This window comes from Taeniopygia guttata, chromosome 8 (assembly GCF_048771995.1).
Source record: "Taeniopygia guttata chromosome 8, bTaeGut7.mat, whole genome shotgun sequence".
In the NCBI taxonomy this organism is placed as follows: domain Eukaryota; kingdom Metazoa; phylum Chordata; class Aves; order Passeriformes; family Estrildidae; genus Taeniopygia; species Taeniopygia guttata.
This window is the reverse complement of record NC_133033.1, coordinates 11,649,530-11,669,226: the sequence shown is the minus strand read 5'-3', so window position 1 is coordinate 11,669,226 and position 19,697 is coordinate 11,649,530. Positions and strand designations below refer to the sequence as shown.

The window sequence follows — 19,697 nt, the reverse complement described above, 5'->3', positions numbered from 1 at the left end:
TAGAGCTCTTACTTTGCAAGAGATGATGCCTTGGGCATGTGCTGCATCAGCTTTTTGCTCCCTAGGAATGGGCACGCTCTGGGAGCCATTAAATGTCAGGTACATTTGTCACATTCATTTTTCTTCCCTGAACAGAGGCATCTTGCTGCCAGCCACTGCATCATTCCAGTGAACAGCACTGGCAAACACAGTGCAGTCCTCACTTAACTAGTGCATCCTGTGGAAAGTAAAGCTCGATTTCTTTTGGATTTGTGTCCTTTACCCCTTGAACTCCTTCTTGATTTGCCTGCTTTTCTTTTTCTGCCTACATCTGTGTAGGCACTTCCATGAGTCCTCTGTTGCAGCAGTCCGCTCCTGGAAGAGAATGTGAATTCTCCAGTGCAGAGATGTTTCCTTGTTGGCTGCCTTGATGTGGTACCTCTGGATGTGTGGGGTGATGGATTGATGGAGGAATGTGACAAGTAACACTTTAATTCTGCTTGCCTGTCTCTTGTACTGACAGTAGTTATGGTCTCACCTCCTTTCCAAGCTGCCAGTTCTTGGACAATGCACAAGAATTCAATTTGCCTTTCCAATTTCTTTGGTCACTATGGACCAAAAATCATGGAGTGGAAAAATATACAAATATAAAAAAATCCAATCACAAGCAACAAGAAACCTATTATTCCAGTACAAGAAAATGTAGAAAATTGTTTCTCTGTGTGTTCATTTGGAAGTGCTTACCATTTCTAAGGATGCTCATTAGTAAATTCATCTAAACTGGAAAATTAAGGATCAATAAATAATAAAAATAATTTTGAGGTGTAGGAAATACCACTTGGAAACAAATATCAAATGCCATAGGAATCAAAGTTCTGATAAAAAAAGAGCAAGAAAAGATGGGGCAGTAATGTATTGACCCAGCACTGCTGTGTGAAGAGTGAGGCTCTGGCTGTGGTTTTGGCTGCTGACACAAGGACACTTAAAAGCAGAAGCAGTAAATTGTGGTTATACAGTTATGACAGTGTAAAGTTGTGTGGTGGAACAAGGAATAAATTAATGCTACCATAATTGCCTACTTGGTAGCGATTACTAAAATATTAATAAGCATAATGATGCCACCAAGAAGACAAGAACAATGTGACTGCCATTTGCTTTGAGATTGGATTATCTTTATTTGTCAGTTTTAACTAACCCAGCTTGAAATTACTTAATGACTAATTTTAAGTTTTTGGTCTGGTCTTTCATGAAGTTCAAAAGCATCTCCAGCATGAACTGCAGTATCTTAAAAAAAAAATTGCAGAGGTACTACATATTGTACTAGCTGCTTTCAGTCAGCAGTGAGTCCTAATCAATACAGTTGTTCCTTTGCTACAACAATACATACATTTGAGAGTTAAAAAGGTCTTACTTTTTGGTTTCCTTAAAACTTTGTTCTTGGTAGGAATAGCCAGCTGATTTTTCATTTTTTGTTATTGCACATCTTTATTTTGTTTTGGATAGCTCAAAGTAAGAATGTTTCTGCTGTTTTGTATAGCAATCTTTGAAAGTTTTGTGCTTCCTAAGCCAAGGACCAGCTGTGTTTGTTCATGGTTTATTATAGTGAGCCCTAATAAAAATAAAACTACATATTTTACTAATTTTTTTCCTTATTTCCAACTTTCCTTCCACTTGTTTATCCAAAACATATTGATGAATAATGCTTTCTATTGCTGTTAGAAATTCAGCCACTGATGATTGTAGATCATATTCTTGTAATTTGGTTCTAATATTCAGATATCTCTGTAACACGTACTTGAGGGGAATATGTTAATTTGTTCCTATAGCAAGAATATACACCTGAATAATTGAGTGTATGTTGTGTCTTGTTTGGCTGAAAACCTGCAGAAACTAATTTAGAGTGAGTTGAAGGAGTTCAATAATAGGTGCTGTCAGCTTTTTCTGCTTGTTTTACCAGAGGATTTCTGTGCAGTTGGGTCAGTTTCAAGGGAACATGGGTCACTCTTTGTCTCTGGAATAAAGCTCCTTCTGATTGTTTGCTTTCCCCAGCATCGTTCTAGAGAAGAATATCCAAGTAGGCATGCTGGAGGAATCTGTCTGATATTTTCCCTCAATAAAGGAATTGAGAGCATTCTCATTAGAGATGATGAGAGGGAAGGAGAAAAAGTTTGGGATGTGCTATCAGTCAGTCTTTGTGCCATTTGTGAAGAAAACAGTTTCGGTCATTATCTCATGTCAATTCAAGCCTGGAAAATAGAGGAATGACAGGGACCTGTATCTTTTTCCTTGCTGAATGTCACTGTCCTGCAGGCAGATGGTTTAGAGTGCCATCAATATCAAAAGGCTATATTAAATTGTGTTAACTGGAAGAGGACTGATGGTTGCTGTTTTGTTGACAAGACTGAAGCAAGTTCTGTGTTTAGAGGCATAAAGAGCTAATAATTGCTACTAAAATTCAGACAAGTTGCTGGAAATGTGGGTATTTGGTAAGGGTGCTTTTGTACAGCTAATATTAAATCTTGCTGAGTTTGTTGGACAGCTCTTGATGAGAACGAGGCCTCTAGAAATATGAGTGGGTGTTCTGTTTCTGGGGAGGAGTTAAGAATTTAACAAAAAAAGGGACATCACGAGTTGATAACCAGTAAAATACTGTTCAGATGGTTGAAACGCAAAATCTGAAGGTTGAAAGGTAAAATTTGAGTGGAAAATAGTTCTTTTGCATCTAGGTAAATTGCTGCAGTATGATTTGCTTTTTTACCTTAGAATTTGTCGGTATTTAAAAACTGTCCTTTAAAAAATGTGCTGTTTGGGTTAATTCTGTTTTGTTTTAAATAGGTGTGAGGCTGACATTCAGAAATAGTACTTTGTGTTCCATTCTTTTGAGAGTGGCTCAGTAAACTTGAAGAAGCCATATAATGTGTACTTTAGTTGTTTAATATATAACAAAGAGATGCAGTTTAATTATTTACTTACCTTTGAAATACTTTAGGATGTTTGAAGCATGAATATTAAATATGCATAGTGAAAGTGCAGTAAATGACAGTATGTGTAAAGAGGTTAAGCCAGAGTAGAAAGCAGTTCACTAAGGAGTTGCAGAAAAGCCTGTAAGTAGATTACCTTGGTCATAGAGTCTAAGCATTAGGTAGGTAAAAATCCACCATATGCTGCTTCCTCCAGGCATAGGTGCTTTTACAAGCCCTGACAGGGGTTGATATATGTATGCTCTTATTGATTATACCCTTAAACTCTTTCCTGTTTCTGAAGGGAGATCAAAAAAGGGCCATTCTGCATCAGTCTCTTGTGCTTTCTCATCGCTGTTGTGTGCTCTACACATTCAGCATTGAATCCCAGACTTCCAGAGTGCAGTTAGAGATTTTTTAAAATCTTAATTATGCATCAGAATAACTTGCAAGAAACTCTGCAGTGTCAAAATTACTGTATTGTAATTACTGTGTTGTGACACTGGCAAAGATTTCTGGCCAAGCTTAGGAGCTGGGAGCATTTTCTCTTATTTCTGAACTCAAACAAACTAAGCCTAAACAAAAAAACACACTTCTTTGAAATGACAGGGTTGTGTTTGATCTGATTCACAGGTTTCTCCAGGGAGCCAATTTCTTTAACTACAGCTCCTTGGGTGACTTGGAAATTCTAAGTGCAATTAATCTTTCCCTTTTCCTACATAATTTACAGTCTTTACATTTTAATATCCAATACTTTCTCATCTTAGCATCTAATGAAGGATGCAAAATTTTTTTTTAATTGCTGTTAGTAGATCAAATTCCAGAGGAATAAATGACCTGGGTTGAGCAGGTTGTAATCTGTACTTTGCTGGAGTGCCAGCAGATGGCAATGAAACAAAGATTTGTTCAAATCCTCCTGGTGACTAATAACCAGTTTTGTGTCAGAGCTAGCACTTGGAAATACAAAATAACAAGGTTTATATATATTAAAAAAACATGTATTTTAGCTGTGTTTTATTATGAGACGTGTGTACCCTCATGTAAAACAGATCCTACCGGCACAAGAACAATGAGTACTTCTAAATTATGGTATATGTTTTTAGTGTCAGAGCCCCTCAGAAATGATGATACTGTACATTTTCACATACTGTGAACTGTATAACTGGAGAAGTGCAGTTAGTTTTGGGAATGGAAATTGATGACCACCAGCTGGACAGCATTTTAGAAGTCAAGAGGATAAATCACTTTTTAATTAGGTATCAAAGTACATATCTTCACAAGGTACTGAGTGATGTAATGCAAGTGTAGTTCCAAGTGTACTTTGGAATGTAGTACTACATTCCAAAGTAATTTCAAGTGACTTTAGCTAATGATTTTGAGTTGGTGTTTTTTTTGATTGGTGTGAGTGTTGTCAACAGCCCCTTTATTTCCCCAGCTAATTTGATTTAGCTGCCTAAAAGTTAAAATTAGTTGCTTACATCACTCATTCGACTAAGGACGTTCTCTTCAAGGGACAGGAGACCTGCAGAAGCCATGGAGGGACTTTGTGACTGACAGGCTCTTACTGTAAAAATGAAATTATTTATTCAAAAATTCTGAAAGATGTGGCCCCTTTTATAGATCAGTGTCAAGTTATTTAGTATTTAAAAAAAGAGTTAACTTGAGAAACATGCCGTTATTAAGGCATATTGATTCCATATTCATAGAGTGTTTTCTAAAGTTTTCTGTTGGGTCCTGACACAGAGAAACTAAAATCTGTGATGTGACTCTTGAGTCCTCTGATTTGGAAATGTAAATGCTGTTGGAAGGGAAAGAATGGAGGGGAGAGGCATTTTGAAAGTAGATCTCAGCAAACTGGATCAGAATGGGCCTTGGTCTCACTAAGGCAATAGCTGGTGCTATTCTTAAGTTTTGTCACAGGCAAGAGAGGAGGCTGCTGTGTCCCTAATCACTGTTAGAACAAGATTCATGGAAATTAATTATGTAAGAACTAATTGCTTATGGCATGACTTCCAGAAATCTGGCTCTGCTCTGTGAAAATACTTCATGGAGCAGTCCAAAAGAGTGGAATACTTATCACTGCAAAGGAAAAACTGAATCAGCAGGAATTTCTGCTGATTGGTGTCAATCTGTAAGAAGCAGCTTTCCTTTTTGAAATATTGGTCCCTCAAACCCTATGTTAATCAAGGTGTTTCAGCAGAGATTCTGAAGCTCTTTTGTGCTAGGGGGAATGATTTAAGTGTTCATCCAGAAGATTCCTGGCAATTAATATGATGTAAGAACTTGCAAGGGTGTTTCGAATCTGGGATTGTGGAAGCACAATTACATTCTCTGGAGTGAAAATTTTCCTGCAAAGAAAACTGCTTTGGGTTTTGTATGTGCTAGAAAATTAGTATTTAGCCCTAAGGAAAATGTAACTTCGCTCAGTGGAAGGGAACCTGTCTGTGAGTTTACTCAAGAGTGTTTGGTTTTGGCAAAGGGTGTGGGATAATTTTCCTTGGTAATTCCTGACAGGTCTTTTGGACAAAATGATGCAAAATTATATGCTGTATGATGTAGAGGTGGTTGCTCTTTGAGTGCCTCATGGAAGGGTGGAGCTGGCTTTGCAGCAGATTAATGAACTACGTTTTCTTTTAATAAAGACTTTTTCAATTTTGGAGAATTTTAACACTACTGCAGGAGGTAGCTTGGATCAGAATTGTGCATATGTACAAAGAATCTGGAAAGATAGAGAGTAGAATTGTTAACCACTTTTTAAAATACTGGAAATTATTCATTCACATGATCTCTTGCATAATGCAGCAGGAGCATTATGGTAGCATTTGAGGCTAAGAGGCCAGAATTGACAGAGGGTTCAAGAAAGGGCTCAGTGTGTTTGTGTTTTTATGTAGCTTGCTGCTTTTTCAGATAAATATTTGGCTTTATTACAGTCATACAGGGTGAGAGAACCTGTACAAACCTGTGGAAATAGTAGTTGTTCAAAACTTAACATTTGCAGACATGCAGCTCACAAAACAGTCCTGTGGAAGTTGAAAGGGATGTGCAGTGGTTTGGGGAGAAAGCAGTGCTGGAGCAAGTACCAGAATATGGAGTATGCAGACTATGTATTTCAGGACTAGTATTTTCAGGTTTTTTCCCAGGCAAAGAAAAAGCCAAAAATCCCTATTTTTGTGTATTTCAGTACTTCTGATACTCACTTGATAAAACTGCAGTCTTATTTCTTGGGCTTCAGAATATATTAATTCATAAAAACTGAATATGGGAAATAGCTCCAAGTTAATCCATATCTTAATAGAGGTATGAAAAAGTTCTGGGAAACCTTTTACTCTGAACAATAAATAGGTTCAAAAACCCCTTTTCCCAAATTATAGTGCTACTCTGTAGCCACAGATCAATATCATGCGACATGTTTTTTGAATGATCCTGACATTCTTGGTTTTGTGTTACTTTTCCCCAAATGTAAATTCATTTCTTTCCATTCCAACTAAATTATTTAAGGCTACCTCATTAAGATTATTTCTTTTCTTCCCTTTACACATCATTAAATTATCCCTTCATTTAAATCTCCAACATTTGGTTGCTTTTTACTTCTATGTATTTACATGTTTTAAATGAAATTATTACTTTTTTCCCAATTTAATTTAGAAAATCAATTGCTTAAACACATTTTGAAGAAGTGAAGTAAAATGGCTCAAGACTAAAAAGTTAAATACCTGCCTTTTTCTTAGGTGCAAATTTGTGCAGCTGCTGAGCCTCTGTTAACACAAGTTTGGGCACCTGCTGATGGAAACAGGCTTTTTGTTGTCCAGTGTAAATCCTCTCCCCAGGTATCCTGAAGCTCTTCTGTGTTGTTGCAGCTGCATCTGTTGGCACCTGTTTGATTTCCCTGGCTCACACGTGCTGTGGGCAGGGTCTGGGTGAAAACCTTCATCCACAGCCATCCTAGAACAACCTGATCCATGCTGCTGTCTCAGCTTTTAGAAGCTGTTGCTGGAGTTAGTTTTTCACCTGCTGAAGAATAGCCACATTAATTATCTTGCTTTATGCAGAGTTATTTTGATTAGAAGAAACTAGAGTACTTTCCCAGTAGTGAAAATATTCAGTATTGTTCAATATTAATGGCCTAATAAACAAGCATTTTAGGTCTTGCTTCCATGTAAATCTGAATGTATGCAGTAATAAATTCATAACAGAATCTTGTCCTATTGTTTTTAAACAAGCTCAGTATTTTAGTTTCAAACTTCAGAAAATATAGCTATATTCTGTGTTTGTAAATGTTGCATTTGAGTGTAAAGAAAATTACTTTTCTCATGGAGAGGCAGCAGTTTAATGTCCAGGTAGAAACTTAAATATTTGAAGGTACGAAGCCTGTATTTTGCCTTAAGACTGTTTAGTTCCTTCCACTTAAAGGCTTACCCAATTATTAGTGCAGTCAATTGAAAAACTTGAATTACCTCAGTAACCATTGGATTTTTTCGGTAGTACACATGGAATTCATGGAATTCATTGTGCCAGGCTTGTCTTTGTTTTAGCAACAAGGGAATACAAAGAAAATGTGCTGGAATACTGTAGTAGTGAACAGCTTTTACCTGATTTTAGTATGTGTATTTTGTGCTGAACTAAATTACAGTTGTATAATATTAAATGTCAGAAAACATTGACATGAAAAAAGCTAATACATAATAATTTGCAAGAACAGGGGCCATGGGTAGCTATGGGATTTCAGAAACTGAAGTGGGCAACTGTAACTTTAAAGCTGGTAAAAGGTATTAGTTAACTGTTTTTTAAAGGCTGTGCTAAAATCTCTTATGGGTTCCTGAGTCTGAGTTAGCTTTATGCAAACCAGTTTGGAATGCACACGTTACTGGGTACAGCATGACAGTCCCACCAGTGACGCTCAGAGGTGTCTGTTAAACAGGCGCTCCAAATTGTCTGTCACTCTGGGGTGGCACGTTTGAGAGAACACTGACATTTTCATTCAGCTTCTGTATTCTTAGGGGAAGCTGGTTTGAATTTATTTTGCAAATTACTTATTCCTTGATTTGTTGTTACATTTCAAAAACGATTCTCCTATTCTGCTCTAAGATGGGGCTTCTGCAAGATGCTGTGTTTATAAACCATTCCTGTCCAGCGCTTGGATGGTTGAGGGAAATGTTACAATTCTGTGGTAGCCACTTGTATTGGGGTAGAAGGAAGCTTATGTTGAAGTGAAGAGAAATTAGCTCATTTTGTTTGTGGTATATTTAACTTTGTAAGCAAAGGCTGTTGGTTACAGCTATTGAGAATATGAATATAGATTGTCCCTGATACCATATTGTTTCAGCTACTGTAGAATTTACAGGTTTAAAGGAAGCCATTGGAAAGTTAAATATATTTTCCCCTATGGGTTATATCAATTCATATAGTCTTAAAATTAATTTATTTTTACTTTAATTCAGTAAAAATGTTTATTACATGATTCAGATAAGTTGTGAAATCTGGTAGGTTCTTTTAGATAACCATGGCTAGTGTTTAGGTGGGGGGTGTCACTTTTAAAGGCAATTGCAGTGAGATGTTTTCCTTTGTCTCTGTAGTTATCAGAGACTGTTACAGACGATTGCTGTACTGGAGGCTCAACGTACTCAAGCAGTTCAAGACCTTGAAAGTTTAGGCAGACACCAGAGAGAAGCACTGAAAGATCCTATTGGATTTGTGGAAAGACTCCAGAAGAAGGTATTTCTATGGACTTTTCCTAAGTCTTCCTTGGATTTTTTTTAACAACTAGTACTTCAGCCTCTGTAGAAATTGAAGAATAGATATATATACTTGCATAAAAATTATGAGCTTAAAATCTTTTAACTGCTGAGCAAAAATAGCTCTTTGCTTTTTATTAGATCTGTGAGACATAGGTCTTCAATGATTTTATCAGATATTCTTCCTTTCCCTTTTTTTTTTTGTATGTAGAAATGTAATTGTTAAATTTCTAATAATAGTGTAGGCATTTTAAGGTAACTTGAAGTCTGCAGGTGACTGGAAGTATCAGACCAAAAAATTCTAATCTTTCTCATTTGAGAAAGGAAATGTTGTGCTTCAAATGAATTCAGTAGGGTATATTTAAAGGGCAGGAAATGTTGCCTATATTCCAAACCCAAAGGGAACACTAGAAAACATACATGAGTTACAGATAACAGAACAGAATATTGTCTGATAGAGGAGAATCCATTTCTGTAAGGGAACATTTTCTTTTCAATCTTTAAAAACCCCTGTAGTAACAGGAATACTGAAAAAAATGTTTTCAGCTTGAATCCTGTATTACTGCAGCATCTACCAGTGGCAAACAAGTTACCTTCTAGTGTGATAGCAACATGTATTTCAGTGAAGAATGAAGTCATGGTTCTATTTTCCTAGCTTTGTAGATACCTGGGCCACATGTAAGCCCCTTGGTTTCAGTAGTTGTCTTTCTTTTAAGGTTTGAGATGAGTTAATAGTATGCATGATGTAAGAGTGTTGCATTTGATAGTCATTTTATGGGGAAATACTAATTACAGTCTCAAGTACTCTGGTGTACTTTTGTCCAAAAAGTACCATATGAATGATAGTCTTGCAGTTGACCTTTGAATAAAGAGTTGAGCTTTGCAACAGTTTTGTTCTAGGCAGAAGACAGCAAAATGAGTGCAAAGTAGGCATAGATTTCTCTGATGGGAGGAGTTGAGGTATCAGATGATAAAACTCTGATTTTTGGGGGTTCCTGGGTTAAGAAAGGTGCACATCTTGAGCTAATGGTATGTGTAATAAAGGACAGTCAGAAGCAGGTTATTGAAGTGTCAAACACTTGATTTCAGCTATGAAATGCACACTTTAAAATTTTATGCTAAATAAGCCATCATTGACCGTGCCGCTGCATATTTCATGTGCACTGTTGTGTATAATTCTTGAAAGATCTCACCTTCTCTTTAAAAAAACTGTGCTGCATGGCACTTCAGAAATTCTGGTTTTCCATTCCTCTGTCAAATAAAAAGCAGCATTGGGTTTTGGAGCATTTCAGTATTTATAGATTTTGGTTTGAATATAAGGTGATTGCATTAAATACTGCTTTTTACTTTTTTTTTCAGGTTGACATGGGTCTTCCATTTCCTCAGAGAGTTGTTCAGCTCCCTGAGATTGCCTGGGACCAATACACCACTAGCCTTGGAAACTTTGAGAGAGAATTCAAAAACCGAAAACGTAACAGTCGGAGAGTGAAGCTGATTTTTGACAAAGGTAAAAGAAAGTGGGCATATATTACAAGAAAGACATGACCAGTGTGGAAGTTGAATAATTCTTCCTTTGTATTGCTTACAGTAGGTATCCCTGCAAGACCAAAAAGTCCTTTGGATCCCAAGAAGGATGGAGAGTCTATTTCATACTCTGTCTTGCCTTTAAGTGATGGTCCAGAAGGTTCCACAAACAGTCGTCCACAGGTAGTTGTTCAAAAGGAAAGAAAAAAAAATCACAAAATAGTAGTTTTAAAATATTTTTTCCTCTTTTGAGTATCGAATCTGTCTTAACTGTTACTTCACATGTTCATGTTGGTGATGACATGCCATTCCTGTACTCAAATCTTGGAACTAAACTTTGATCTCTGCAAATTTTGTTTTGAAATCTCATGCTTTGGTTTGGTTTTGGTTTAACTTAAGTAAGAAGAGAGTTCAAATCAATTATCCCTGCTATAATTTTTCTAAATATATGTTCCATTTTCTGTCCTGTATTTGAGCAGATGATAAGAGGGCGACTGTGTGATGAGACCAAACCTGAAACTTTTAACCAGCTGTGGACTGTAGAGGAACAGGTACAGGGAACTCTTAATTTTGTAGCTGTGGCAACATACATGAGCATAAAAGCAAATTGTGTGATAATGTTTATAGCACTTGGGAGATCAGAATCACGTGTATTTAGATACTTGACAGCTCATACTTGTACTTAGAAAAATGTATTTATTCCTTTTTGTTGTTAATTTAGAAAAAACTTGAGCAATTGCTTTTGAAGTATCCACCAGAGGAGGTGGAGTCCCGACGGTGGCAGAAGATTGCAGATGAACTGGGAAATAGAACAGCAAAGCAGGTAACATGTAAAACACTTTGAGAAGTAATCCCTTATCTTCACTTCTATTTTTTTAATATCAGTAAAGAAAATTCAGTATATTTTCAGTAATCACTTCATCTTAAGAATGTAGCAGCAGGACCTGCATTTCACCAATAACAATGGATCTCAAATATGGAATGTTAAATGTGCCCCTAATTGCTCATTAGATCTTGAAAACATGAATTTAATTCTGTACAGCAAGCATAGTGAAACCCAACTGTGCTCAGACTGAGTTACACTGTAGTGCCCAATTTCCTGCACCTCTGTACTGTAGAATGGACAGACATGTAAATATCACAGACAGAAGAAGGACACAGATGAGGAGACACCATGTATTTCTGCATCTGACTGATTGGAATTTTTTCCCTAAGATGACAAAATTTCTTCATTTTGACCAGAAGTAAAAAATGCTGATGTTCTGTGTTTACAGTATTTTAATTTCTTTTATTTTATTTGTATACTTTCAAATAAAAATATAATTAAGTGCTTCATTATACTGGATTTCCTCATTTGTGATCATATCTATATTTCTCCATATCTGAAAAAATAGACATGCTTATTTCATGGAAATGGAAAAATGGAAACCTACTTTCTGTGTGCTAACCATGGATAACATATCTGGCATTGCTAAGAATGAGTTTAGCTGCAGCAGGAAGCAAACTACTGAAGTTCTTTCTATCACAATTTGTGCAAGACCTTCTTTCTATTTTTAAAGAACGGTAATTTTTTTCATTGAAAGCTGTCAAAAGCACCTCGAAATAGTACACATGCAGCGCTGCAAGATAGGTACTGGTTAGAGTAGCTGTCACAATATCATTCCTGATATTCTCAATCAATGTAGCAACCCTGGAAAAACTTTGAAGACCAATTACATTTCATTTGACATTGAATTGTTGCATGTTGGTTTTTTCTAGGTTGCCAGTAGAGTGCAGAAATATTTTATTAAACTGACTAAAGCTGGTATTCCAGTTCCAGGAAGAACACCAAACTTATATTTATATTCCAAAAAGGTGAGACAATAATATAGAATCCTGTGTTTCTGTTTGCATTTATGTGGAAGTTGAGTTGGAATCAGTAATATTTTGAGTAGATTAATAGAGTTACTTAATGAAGTAATCCTTTTGCCAGTAGCACTATGGAGTGAATTGGATGGTAATTCTGGTTTCCCAATGACAGCTCTTGGGAAGGTGAGGTGTGGTACAATGATGGTCTTGGGGTACTTCTTCCTCGTTTGTAAATTTAACTGATCAGGAAGTGACAATGAAAACCTTGTTGGAAGAAGATAAGAAGCCCTATAATTCATACTGTACACTGATCTTCTAATTAATAAAACCACAGAAAATGATGTATAATTGAGCATGCTGAAATAGCTCAAGCATAGGCATAAGACTGAAATGTCCATTAAAATACAGTGTTTTTCTGATCCTGGAATGGATGAGAAAAAATATGGTCCCAAACAATCTTAATTTGCAAAAGACAATTTATGTGCACATCAGTCACAGATTTTGGTTTAAATAATCTTTAAGGTGCTCTTGGGTACTAATAAGGTCCAGTAATAGACAGTAAAATAGGACAGCCTCAAGTTTCATGGGGGTTTTATTTATTGGGTTTGGGTTTTTTTTAGTTTACTCAGTATTTACAAAACTTCTTCAAAACCCCTTACAGTGCCATTTTGTGGAATAACATTACTGGTTTGCATCCAGGTATACATGATGTTTTCTGATAAATAATAGAGTATAGAGTAAACTTTCCATTGATTCCACAAAAAGGCAAACGTACAGATTTAGTTCTTTGCAAGGTTAGAACCAAAAGTTTCTCCCCGTGGAGAAATTGAGCTGTCAGCCTGCTAATAGAGCTGTCTGCTTAGAGCACAGATTGGCAGCACCATACCAGGTTAGTCACTCCCAGGTCTCCAATGGAGGTATAATGTGGCAGAAAGGAAGTGCAAGGGCTGTTGGAAGCCTGGGTCTTGCCTCTCCTAATTTTCATGTTGAGTCAGTGTAACTGCAGTGTATCTGCTTTATTGCCAGTAACAGAAGTTTGAAAACTGGATGCTAATACTTAAAGCACATACCTATGGGAAAATAAGAAACATAGATATATTTAATGTAAAGATTTGTGTCAAAAGGGATGCTTCACAAGAAAATACTTGCATTTCTCCACAGGGATTGTTCAGGATGCTTTTTTAAAATGGTTACTGGAGGGGTTAGTAGCCTGTTCACTTTTTGAACATCTTATTGAAGTTAACTTTGTATATCTACTCATATGGCATATGTCTTTTCTAACTAATGGCACTGGAAATTAAGCAGGGTGCATCAGTTTATTTTCCTGTATGACCATTACCTACTTCTGGTGAAAATAAAACTGGATCAGAGACTTAGGACTCTAGTGTTCAGTTCTTCAGTTATGGTTTATCATTTTCAATTTAATCCTTATATAATATCATTAGAGTACCTGCTTTTAAGTCTAATCTAGAGATATATTTCCCACAGGGAAAATGATCTTTAACTGTCTGCTTTAAAGTAGTATTTTAGTTCATTCTTCACCAAAGGAAGAGAACTCAAATCCTCAGTTCAGTTTGTAGGTAACAGCACTGTTATGCATGGCAGTGCTGCTGTATAAGCATAGTCACAGTTTTCCTTTCCTGACTCCAGATCTGGTATTGAATGCAGTTTTTTAACAGAAAATGTAACTCACTGTGTCAGCTCAGGCTGAAATGCCGTCTGTACGTGGATGAATTTTAGAGAGGTTTGAAATCTTAAAGGAAATCATAAAAGCACCAGAACACGGGCAGAAAAATTCAACACGATAGTTACAGTACATTAATCTTAGAAGAAATTCTTGTTTTTGCACTGTAGAAGCTCTGCAGATCAGAGGCACGACCTTCCAGTTGTTACTACAGACTTCATCTCTTCCATTAAGACTGAACAGAGTTAATCTCAGTTCCTCCTGGTAATTCTGTCTGCATAGATGCATTCCATCTAAATCACTGGTGTCATCTGTGCCTTTAGTTTTTAAACTGTGCACAGCTGTAAAATAATGCTACATCCCTCTTTAGAGATCAAGGGTTGTATTGTAATATAGGATATAGGACCCTTTTGGGATAAAAGCTCTTGCTAAAAAAAAGGAGAAAGTACTAACTATTGCAAGCATTCCTTTTGCTTTAGCTGCTAGGCACTGTATAAAACAATCCTCACTTTTATGATTGTTAGAAAAAACACTTTTCATGCTTACATTTTTTGATTTACTCTGTAGGGGTTTTTTAAGTTGAGGAATGTAAGTTTTGACATTAAATGTCAAACTGCTAGTCTGGAAAGCAGCTAAGTAAGGAGTTGAGTCAGTTTCATTCACCCCAAATTCTTCTTTTTGATATTTAATATTCTCCCACTGGGGAATAAGTAATAGGGGCTGAGTGCCTTTAAGTAACCTCTTATAAAACTGGCATCATTCTACCCCTTCAGACAGTATTAAAGCTGAAAGTTTCTAGATGTGCACTAATGGAGTAATTTATTTCATCTAATGTTTTTTATGTTCCTTTTTCATGCAGTGGCAATGAAAACCTTTAGAGAGCATTTCTTTCTAACTTTAAGAATCCTTTTCTTATTGCAATGAATTGCTTTATCTCTCCTGCACCAGGACAATAGGTCTAGACTTGGTTTATTTTTTTTCTAAGGCACAAGTATAAGAAGTTGATACGTGTCAAGTGTGGACCTTTTGTCTCTAGGACCTGTGCAAAATTACTTCCTTGCTTAGTCTCACACACTGTTGGAAGTTTCATAATATTTTTGCTCTCTGGTCCTCAGTCTTCAAAACTGTAACAGCCTTACTTTCTGTTTTACTCTTGCTGTCAGTCTCACTTGTTGAGATGGTTGGGGTTTTCTGGTAAGGGCTCTTTCTTTGCTGCATTTTTACCAAAGTATTGCACTGTTCATTGGATTCCACTTGTTATGTGGGAGAAGTGCTGCAGCTGTGGGAGGCCATGATACTGGAAACATCACAGATTATTTCATGTGAAAGAACAAATTTCAGGCAAAATTTTATCAATGAGGATTATTTAAATAATAGCCAAGGAATGTTTTTAAAAATATACCATTTTTTCACTGTAGTCATCAAGTAGACGGCAACATCCTTTAAATAAACATCTTTTCAAACCTTCAACTTTCATGACATCTCATGAACCTCCAGTTTATATGGATGAAGATGATGACAGATGCAGTTTTCACAGCCATATGGACACTGCAGCAGAAGAGGAAGTATCGGTATGTCATTTCAATCAGTCAGAGCATGTCTTGCTTGCTGTCACTTTGACCTTGTTTAGTGTTTAATAGATATGGCATCTTCACCATAAAATACCATCAAGGAAGTATTAAATTGTAAAAAGATTCATGAGCCATTTTGAATTATAAATATGATATTAATATAACAGCCTCTGACAGCAAAGAATTTAGACCAAATCAGGAAGGAAGTTTGTAAGTCATAAACAGTTTTATCCTGAAATATCTCAAAGAAGTTCTAGTTGCATATTTTTAGTAAGTGATCTGGCATGAGAGAGGTTTGAAAATCATGTAGATGAGATTCTGGTTAAAGATGTATTTTAGAAAGGTTACATGGAGCCCTGGTAAAATTCAAATGCTGTTGGCATCACGGTTTTTTATATCTTCTACTGGCTGAATTAATTATGAATTTTGTAAAATCCACTTCAAAGTGTGAACTAACAGAGTGAATTGTCAATCAACAAGCACATTTATGTATTCTTAGAGGCAAATTCTAGTAGACATCCTAACCCAGTGAATTGCTACATCACGGAGAGTACTACTTTCCTAATTTATCCCATGCAATAATACAACAAGAATTTAGACATACGTTGTTCCCATTTCCATACAGAATTTTAGAGAGACTATATCCTACTGCTTGGGAGCTGGGCAAGTTTCACAGCTGGTATGAATCACTGTGATTTTCCTGTTTTCCTTAGACTGAAGAACCTGACTAGTTAATTCTATTTTTTTTTTTTTTGGTGAGCCTAGTGACATCTTGTGAAAACCTTGTTGCATAACACAAGTATTGAGGTGACCCACTATCAGTCCATTAATTTTCTTTACTAATTTTTTTACTTGCACTGTATAGTCTTCCTTAATTATTGCATTTATTTATCTATTTCCTAGTCACAAATCCCATCTTTGCTCATTTTCTGTGTTCTCTCTGTGATGATCTTTCAGCTCATCCACAGACATTCCTGATAACTTTGCATATTCCAATAAGAATTTTAAAAGGCCTAGAAAGCAAAATGCATATTAGAAGAGATGCAATGCAGCTAGTTTTTGAGCTAACATACTTTTGTTCTGTATTGGTTTTAAATACATATTTTTTAATTGTTCTGAACAGTTTCCTGAAACTGTTTTGGTTTTGCCATGGTGCCCTAACTCATAATTAATGTGGGCACCATAGCTGCGATAATAGTGGTCATGTGCTACACAGTGACATTTTTTAATGTGGCATAATCTTTTCTTCCTTCATTGGAGTAACATTTCCAGATAGATACAGTTCTGGCTTTCAGTAAGATAGAAACACACAGGGGAGCTCAGTTACCCAAAAGATCCCACAATCAGCGTAAAATAATAACAATTTGGAAGCAAAAAGGGATTGTAAACTATATTCAAAATGAATACACAGGATTCTGTTCCAGTGTTAAAAGTCAGATCGCTTAGTGACAGTCACTGTCTTGGAGAAAAATACTTTGTGTCATTTAGCAGAAGAAAAGCAGTGTAGCAGGAAAATACTGTTTTCTTTGATTTCACAGTGGAATTACCACATGCTTTTCCTGTGTAAAGACAAAAAAAATTGCCTGATTATTACCAGTCATAACTATTCCTGAAAAATTGTATTTTGGTATAAACAAGTTATTTTCAATTGAAGACCCACTATTCCTAACAGGGTTAATTTACTTTTCAGTTACAATTTCTTAATTTTGTGAGTAGTCTAGTTATTCTAGAACATAGCTATTTACTATTCCAGACTGAATTGTCCACACAGGGAGCTATTAGAGCATACTTTATTCAGTATACAGTTATTTTGTGACAGGCAGTTTTTCTCAGAAAAACCTTTGAGATTCGTGTGGAAGGTGAATCCCTGTTTTATATTAAAGAGAATGTAGCTTATCACTATACAACTGAATTGTGTCATTTAAAAATAACTTTTCTCATAGTTTGCAGTCTAGTCCTTTATATAGGTTCATAATTGCAATTAAATAATTGATAAGGCTTTTCAGAAATGTAGTAAAGCCTCTTTCCCTCACTTGCTTTAATAAACTTACTAAATAATACAGAGTCTTCAATCTTCACAGACTCATAAAAAGAAATGGAAATTACACATTCAGGCTACATTAGAAGAATTTTAATCACTATCTTGTAGTTGTTTTCCCTCCCTGAAGGTTCCTTCCAGTGTAGGATGTGAAAACTGCTCTACATCAGTAAAGGCTTGTCATCTTTAAAAACAGGTGACATCTACCAAATACAGCTGCTACAATAAAATCATTACCTTGAAATGAGCATCTCAACTAGAAGAAGAGCTTCTGTCCTTTCATAGCAGATCCTCAACCTTTGTTGAAGGAAACTGCGTGAGAAAAAACAGAATTTGCATGTCTTTGAAAAAGAGAGAACCATTTCTTGTACCTCTCTGGCAAAGATGTCTGCACTGGCCTGCAGGGAGACAAACTGCTTCATAATTTATGAAAAAATAGCAGTCTGTTTTTAGAAGCTGTTAAGAGACAGTAAAGTGATAAAGGGAGTTGGATAACTGTGAGTTCTGCTCTTTCAGTCATGGCATGGTGCTGCTCATTGCATTTATTCTTACCAGTAAAGGTGAGAAGATAATTAATACTGGATATGGATGTTACAGTTTTAAAAATATTTTCCCAGTATGTTAGAATAATGCCATCATTTTCTTAAACACTGTTAATCATACATAGTGATTTATGGAAAAAAATTATGTCTTATTAGTTACTGTAGTCCTACAGTAAGAATAATTTTCTGGCTTTTTTTTACCTTGAACAGGATGAAGAGAGTATTCCAGTAACATATCGAGAGTTACCTGAATACAAAGAACTGCTAGAGTTTAAAAAATTGAAGAAACAGAAACTCCAGCAGATGCATGCAGAAAGTGGGTTTGTGCAGCACGTGGGATTTAAGGTGAGTGCAAGAGATGTTCTTCCGTTGCTCAGTGGAATGTCAAAGTTTTCCAAGAGAATGTGGTTTGAATTTCCTGAAAAGGTTTCATTGAATATAGCAAGTTTTCTTAGTTTTTGTTCACTGAGTCTGTTTTCCTTCATTTTCTTCAAGAAAAACAGCCCACGTAATTCAGTCTTTGTGGTAGCTCAGCTTTCACTGAATGCTGATGTTATATGGAAATTAATAAATAGTCTGTCTTTTTCTCACCACATTATGAAAATACAGCGTGTATTTCAGCCTTGTTATATCATCATAGAATACCATTTGACACCACATTCTGTTTTGACAGTGATTCATTAATGATAATTTTCTGATTATGAATTTGGAATAATTTTGCCTCCACCTGAGGCCAAAGAAGGGACAGTGATTTTCGATAAGAGTAATATAGATTAATATTTTTTGTTTTGTTTTGTAGCAGCTTTACAATCTCATCAAGTGATAACTGACAGAAGTTGAAGCAAGGACATAAAGCAATGTTTATGTAAAATTTAAAAAAAAGACCATTAGGTTAAACTGATGTATTGTCCGAGCAACAACCATTAATAGGCAACATGAAAGAAAGGGCACTCTGGAAATCTTATTTGCTGGTTTGGAAGGGATTTTGTGTCTAACTGGTTACTGTAACTGTTGGAACAGGTTTTTTAGTTTAGTGTTATGGAGATGGATTTTTTTTATAATACTCATTTATATAAGAATGCAAAGATAGTTCAAGGTTCAATTCAAATTGACTGTAAAATTAAGCCAGCCTCGTCAGTTGATACTGACAGATTTGTTATTAGACCACCAAGGTGCTTCTTATTTTTGTTGGTTTTAGTTGGCATGGTATGTTTGGTGTTTCATTTTGTGGGGATTTTTTAAATAAGCATTTTCTTGCCCCCAGAATTTTAAACTTTAATCAGGCAGACCAGACTTTAACAAACTGCTTTTTCTACATAAAATTATCCTGAGAAGTAAATTGACATTATACTGTTGTGAAGCATTTGAAGTTTGAAAGTTTCTTTGCATTTGAGTTTGATTTTATTATGCATTAGAGTAAGCTGAGAAATGAGGTGATTATGGGCTGTTTTCCCTCAGGAAATTCAGTCTGTGGGCTGGACAGACCTCGCCTAATAAGCAGCCATTGAGAGCAGTTTTGGTTCTGCACAGCCTTTGGCCTCATTTAGTACACGTTACTCAACCTGTGCTTTGAGTATTGAATTATTGAATCCCTTGTGGGCTTTTCATGGCTTTCACTGCTCTATGATCCAAGCAATTTGCAAATATTTACTTTCTTCATTATGAAATGAATGGCATAGTATTACTTCTGTTTCACAGGATAGAGGGGAGCTGGAACACAAAAATTAAGGTGAAGGCTTTCCACTGTCTTGGTTCTCAAGTTCAGATAACTGGAGCAAATTTTTCAGTTCTAGCATTATTCTGAACTTGGTATTTTCAA

The 19,697-nt window shown here is 36.0% G+C and overlaps 1 protein-coding gene across 4 annotated transcripts in view; it reads left to right on the top strand.

The window, feature by feature from the left end:
• Positions 1–19,697, top strand: part of ZZZ3 (zinc finger ZZ-type containing 3) — a 55,754-nt gene that overhangs the window by 33,150 nt on the left and 2,907 nt on the right. For 3 of the 4 annotated variants that reach the window (XM_030279508.4, XM_030279509.4, XM_030279512.4), the window contains 8 exons: positions 8,513–8,651; positions 10,031–10,178; positions 10,260–10,378; positions 10,675–10,746; positions 10,917–11,018; positions 11,954–12,049; positions 15,146–15,298; positions 18,089–18,223. In XM_030279508.4, the coding sequence (XP_030135368.2) occupies positions 8,513–8,651; positions 10,031–10,178; positions 10,260–10,378; positions 10,675–10,746; positions 10,917–11,018; positions 11,954–12,049; positions 15,146–15,298; positions 18,089–18,223 (964 nt within the window). The remainder of the gene's footprint in view (positions 1–8,512; positions 8,652–10,030; positions 10,179–10,259; positions 10,379–10,674; positions 10,747–10,916; positions 11,019–11,953; positions 12,050–15,145; positions 15,299–18,088; positions 18,224–19,697) is intronic. The other variant, XM_030279511.4, reaches the window with a different exon arrangement.